This window comes from Cebidichthys violaceus, unplaced genomic scaffold (assembly GCF_023349555.1).
Source record: "Cebidichthys violaceus isolate CVI_PGR_0920_01 unplaced genomic scaffold, fCebVio1.0.p SCAF_10, whole genome shotgun sequence".
NCBI classification, from domain to species: Eukaryota; Metazoa; Chordata; class Actinopteri; order Perciformes; family Stichaeidae; genus Cebidichthys; species Cebidichthys violaceus.
Window position 1 is genome coordinate 5629212 of NW_027176263.1, and position 6000 is coordinate 5635211.

Below are 6000 nucleotides of genomic sequence, written 5' to 3' on the forward strand. Positions count from 1 at the left end.
AAAATATGATAATCATAAAGTATGAAGTATAAATGTTGCTTTATTTCCCGTAACAGTACGTGAGTAATTTTTTCTCTGCCCACGTGCGACATGTCAGGAGAAACAATAACTAATAATAATGAAAAAATAATAGCTTTCAGACTGAACTTTGTTTGAAACAGTGCTACAGTAAATCTGAAAAATGGAGAACAAAGCACATGCATATCATACAGGTTTTGTAGGCAGTTACACAGTAAATTCCCGCTTGATGAATAATTGAAGCCCAAATAATATTTTATTTAATTTCTAGACGATGCATTAACTAGCAAAACGGTTCAGTTGTGTTTCATTAAGTATATGGCAGCAACAACTGAAATACCTCATACAATCTTCATTCTGCATGGCCATAACCAATGTCAAAAAACGTTCACAATATTTCCATCATATGAAAATATTCTTTCAAAATATATATATTTTTAAAGAAATAAATACATCACAACATTCACAGTCATCACAGCAGAACATTTTGACTGGCTAGAAGAATGACTGTATATTCTTTACTGTACCTCCTTTTCTTGGTAACAGTGGCATACAGTATATGTACACATTACAGCGTGAACTCTTAACAGTATATAGTATGCACACAAAATAGCAGGTTTCTGCACGATTGTGCAATGGTAATTAGTGGAAATAATACATGGCTGTGTTTTTACACAGTGGAATATATTTGCCTTCATTTTTGTAATTTGCGTTCCAGCTCTGAGAAAACCTTGGCATTGATTTCATCCACTTCATCTTCCACCTGGGCAAAAAAGACAATGGACAGACTGTTAAATGTGACATAAAAGTTTGTAAAGACATATTTTACCGACCTTTTAATCACGACAAAAACGTGGTATAGATGCAAGTAAGTAATTGAACATTTACTGTCTAGCTTCATTGCTCAGTTTTTAATTAAAATAAGATCACAGCACAATTTCCTGCATATGATAATTTTAATATCAATACAGAAACTTCTGAAAACCCTCCTGTAATGAAACCATCGTGATTCTTGTTCTCAAAATAAAATCTCTGCTTATCTACAATAACAAATCCTGCTAGAAGACTGATCTGGTTAGTCACCTGTTCCACGTTGTTCACTTCTGGGATATAAAACTGCAACATGTTCTGAATGCCGTTCTTCAGGGTAACGGTAGAACTGGGACACCCTGTGCAGGAACCAACCAGCTTCAGCTGGACTGTGCCTCCCTCGAACCCCTTATAGATGACATCGCCTCCATCCTCTTGCACTGTAGGTCTTGTGAGTGAAAGAGACCACATGAGTTTGTTCAGAACAAAGCAGCCAAAAGGACAAACAGATTAACACTGTTATCTCAGCATGACTGTCATTTACTACACTGTAAAACATCATTGTTAGGAGTACTCAGCAAAGAAATATCAGAAAGGAAATATTTGATCAGGATTGAAATAACATTTAAAATACATAAAACTATCAAACAGCGAGATATCCAATAGCAATAGACAAACTTTGGCCCTGTTCAGAGTAGACCAGTTATCTATTGGATATCCTGGGCCCCCTTCTCTTCTCGCGCTACACAACATCTCTGGGTTCTGTTATTCGCTCGCATGACTTCTCCTACCATTGTTATGCCGATGACACCCAGCTGGTCTTGTCATTTCCCCCCGGTGACACCCAAGTGGAGACGCGCATCGCTGCGTGTTTGGCTGACATCTCGAAGTGGATGACGACACACCACCTCAAGCTCAACCTAGACAAAACTGAGCTACTGTTCCTCCCGGGGAAGGGTTGCCCGCACCGGGACCTGTCCATCACCATTGATGATACCGTGGTGACGCCAACTCGGACTGCGAGGAACCTGGGTGTGACCCTGGATGACCAACTGTCATTCTCGGCAAACATTTCATCCGTTACACGCTCCTGCAGATTCCTGCTCTACAACATCAGGAGGATTCGTCCCTTCCTGACTGACGAGACGGCGCAGGTTCTCATCCAGGCTCTTGTCATCTCCCGCCTGGACTACTGCAACTCTCTACTCGCCGGAGCCCCGGCGTCGGCCATCAGACCTCTGGAGCTTGTCCAGAAAGCCACAGCTCGCCTGGTGTTCAATCGCCCCAAGTTCTCCCACACAACTTCCTTTCTCCGTTCTCTACACTGGCTACCTGTAAGAGCTCGCATCCAGTTTAAGACTCTGGTGCTAGCCTACAGGGCAGTATAAGGAACAGCTCCTTCCTATCTCCAGGCCATGGTCAAGCCTTACACCCCCACCCGACCACTTCGCTCTGCTGCCTCGGGGCGATTGGTTGCCCCGTCGCTCAGAGGTCCTGGCAGCCGATCGACCCAGTCACGGCTGTTTTCTGTCCTGGCCCCACAGTGGTGGAATGAACTTCCCACTGACGTCAGGACAGCGGAGTCGCTGCCCATCTTTCGGCGCAGGCTGAAAACCCACCTCTTCAGGAAGTGCTACCCTGAGCCTTCCACTTAGCGCTTATTGTTTTCATACTAGCTTTTTGCACTTATTGTATTCGTATTACTTATAGCACTAACTGTTTTTCTTGTTTCTGCACTGTACTTTGGCTCTGAGTTATGCTCTGCTTCATGCTCTTAGATGCTTGTTTGGAAAAGGAAATGTACTTATGACTTCTGGTGACTAGTAGTTCTTTTGATTACCAATGTTGAATGCACTTATTGTAAGTCGCTTTGGATAAAAGCGTCTGCTAAATGACTGTAATGTAATGTAATGTAATCTGTGTCTTGGGTTATCTGATCACAAGTGGACCACTCTGCGTGCAAGTGTGAATGCACCAAAATTGCATTGAGGACGCAATGAGATCCGATAGCTCAGACCACTTTCGAAGGTAGTCTGGGACACATATTGCCAAATTCTTTTAGCAGTGTGTCCATGAATGTGTACTGGGCCACATAGTGTGTGTGTGTGTGTGTGTGTGTGTGTGTGTGTGTGTGTGTGTGTGATTTGAGAAGGTGATCCACATCAGCTTGTGTAGCTGAGGGTTACATTGCGCCTATACATTATGAAGATAAAATGACAGCAACACGTTATTGCTCCCACATTGTCAAAAGCAGCGCATAACAGCTTCATTCCTTCCGTTCCAACCTTTCACAATAAAAGCCCTAGACATATAGGCCCAAAACTTCATCAAGAGGCAACTCAACAAAATAGATTCATACGTATATTGTTTTATAGCTTAATAGTTTGTCTGCGATCTGTCTATGTTTTTGTTAACTAACCCCTAAATTGACCCCTGGTTATTAGTTTTGTACCTGATTCTGGTGTCCAGAAGCTCCTTTATCATAGACACAACATCATCATCATCTTCAGAAAAACCTACAAAAAAAAAGAGAGGATATTTACACGGTATACAGTCAAACAGGTGTGTTACTCCAAGATGCCTACTATGGGGACATCGCATACTCACTGCTTTCATGGTGCACTGCCCCCGTTGTTATCGGGTCGCCACTCTCAAAGAACTTAGCAATGGCCTCCAAAGCGTGACGCTTAATGTTGGTCCATTCCACATCCTCATCTGTCTGACAGGAAAACAAAGTTTGCACGTGTTGATTCCCCACAAAGATTTCATAGGAACAGAAGAGACAAGCCGTACGAGGACATTTAATACTTACTTTAGTGACTGTGATGAAGTCAGGGCCATAGAACACACTTTTTACTCCTTCAATTTCAAACAGGTCCCTGAAAGAGACATGTTATCATGTTGATGTTCAACCAACATACAAACTATACAGATGACAGCATGAGGTCATTCATATGAGTTCATTTGGTGATAAGGACTTCCACTTGTGCTGACTTTTATCTACAGTGTTACTGGTGATTGCATAGCTTTTTATGAAGTTGTCGTTTTGTCAAGACAAAATATGTCTACACAATTCTTTCATGCGGTCAGAAACCCTGAAGTATCTCATCCTGTAATTTTCACATTATGCATTTGTCACATCTGCTGTATGTTCTCTTCTACCAAAAAACTCAATCACTGTCAAAATTAAAGAAACAACCATGAATAGCTCAATGAAGATACTATCGATAGTTAAACTCTCTCTCTCTCTAATATCTCAACTTATAAACATTTTAGTTTACCAAAACATTTTTGTTCTTTTGCCCGAAACAATCTTTTATGAATGTGCAGCTTTTTAAAAATAATATCTGCCTGCCTAGGGAGAATAAGTGTGTCCTTTCCCTCAGTTTATTGTTTTCTACACTATGATTTCTTAACATGAGACACACAATCAGTGTGCAAATACAGACAATTGATTCTGGTCCTGGTGCTACAGTCCAAAACTGTGATTTCTCCCTTTTTAAATTGTCTATTTTATAAAATCAGAAACGATACAATATCACAGTACAACTGTTAACTTGGCCCACAACCTGGCTAAAGATGAACATCCAGCTGAGCTTGGAGTGGGAAAGTCCAGCGTCCCACTTCCTAGGACAGGTTTACCGGGGAGAAACTTCAAGCTTCTGGGGTTTGGAGTGTCTTGAGTCTGGATGGACAGCTGTCTTACTGAAAGACAATATATAAAAACAATTCCTTTGTTCAGTTTTGTATGCTTTTTCCCCTTGTCTTCATTGAGCAATATGTTAGCAAAAAGATGAGTGAGTGGGTTGTATTTAGGTGTCCAATGGCTCCTCACTTGAGAAGTGAATGGTTCCTGTCCCGGGCTGAGCCTGAGCTGTACTGAAGATCTGGATCGAGCACTGTGATTGGTATGAGCTTCTGGTCTTCACTGAACGCCTTGAAACGTGAAGAACATGTGTGTGTTAGTCAACATAAGACTTAAACTAATTCATCTCTTAAAAAAGGATTGAATCGTTAGGTGGCAGTGATGGTTGAAAGCCACGTCAGTTTCTTTAGCTGTTATCTCGGTGTGTAATGTTACAAGTCTACAAACTGGTGACTGCTGACATTGATGTTTACAGTCCAAGCTGGCTAACGTTAGCGGCTAATTTATATGCTTGTGATCTGGAAAGACACGTGTGATATCAAACACGACAACAAGTGAAAATAACAAGACCAGCTGTGCCGATATCTCCACCTTTAACGTTAAATTATATAGATTAGAGTGACAAACCGTTAACATAGCCTATGTCGCAGTTTGCTACTTATCCTTAGCTTAGCTAGCTAAACGTATCATCTCAACCACACGTCGGCATGTCACGTTGATACGTAATACAGGAATTGCAACGCATCATATCAACAGTACAAAGTGTGTATGAACGATATGTCACAGCGGTTAAGGTTCAAACCTAAAGTTAGGCGTAGTTATTGTCCGTAACAACTGCCGAAGTCCCCATCGCATGTGCGCCGCCATTTTGTTTGTTTTGAAGATAAGGACCTCATGTGGCGGAAAGCACATAATGCAGATCAGGGGTTTGGTTAAATATCTGTTTCTAATACTGAGCTTTCTTTAGTTAATGTCGTCAATTCTAAAAATGAAAATAATTTATTGGTATTAAGAGACAAACATAAGTCAAATAAATAATAGATTTTCTTAATTTTATTGTCTTTGCTCATATATTTATACTTACAGAAAACAATAAATGCATGAGGCCATGTCTCCAGGTTGTTTTTAATGTTAATAACACATGAGCCATTGCAGCAGTGGTGGAAGATGTTATATAGTTTGTTGCACTTATTGTATTCGTATTACTTATAGCACTAACTGTTTTTCTTGTTTCTGTACTGTGCTTTGGCTCTGAGTTATGCTCTGCTTCATGCTCTTAGATGCTTGTTTGGAAAAGGAAATGTACTTATGACTTCTGGTGACTAGTAGTTCTTTTGATTACCAATGTTGAATGCACTTATTGTAAGTCGCTTTGGATAAAAGCGTCTGCTAAATGACTGTAATGTAATGTAATGTTATATTTTATTTCTAGATTCTCATTTTATATAAATATATATAGAATAAGCATTTTTGGAGAAGCCTCAAGACTGTTTCACAGGAAATGTTATACATATGACAAATAAAAA

At 40.4% G+C, this 6000-nt stretch overlaps 1 protein-coding gene across 1 annotated transcript; it reads right to left on the reverse strand.

Annotated features, from left to right (window-relative positions):
* Positions 1–22: 22 nt before the first annotated feature.
* zgc:110319 (uncharacterized protein LOC796111 homolog) lies at positions 23–5386 on the reverse strand. Its single transcript, XM_068722313.1, has 8 exons — positions 5277–5386; positions 4664–4764; positions 4398–4533; positions 3641–3707; positions 3436–3547; positions 3281–3344; positions 1102–1276; positions 23–781 (listed from the first exon to the last, which is right to left on the reverse strand). The coding sequence occupies exons 1-8, from the start codon at positions 5384–5386 to the stop codon at positions 713–715; spliced, it is 834 nt and encodes a 277-aa protein (XP_068578414.1). The 3' UTR covers positions 23–712.
* Positions 5387–6000: the final 614 nt, after the last annotated feature.

What these genes read in the sequence shown, in the direction of transcription:
- zgc:110319 (XM_068722313.1), bottom strand. Translation starts at nt 5,386, where the DNA reads ATGTGCTTTCCGCCACATGAGGTCCTTATCTTCAAAACAAACAAAATG. An exon ending in ACTTCATCACAGTCACTAAA is followed by an intron (nt 3,548 to 3,640) that starts GTAAGTATTAAA and finishes TTTTCCTGTCAG; the next exon opens with ACAGATGAGGATGTGGAATG. An exon ending in GGCAGTGCACCATGAAAGCA is followed by an intron (nt 3,345 to 3,435) that starts GTGAGTATGCGA and finishes TTTTTTTTGTAG; the next exon opens with GTTTTTCTGAAGATGATGAT.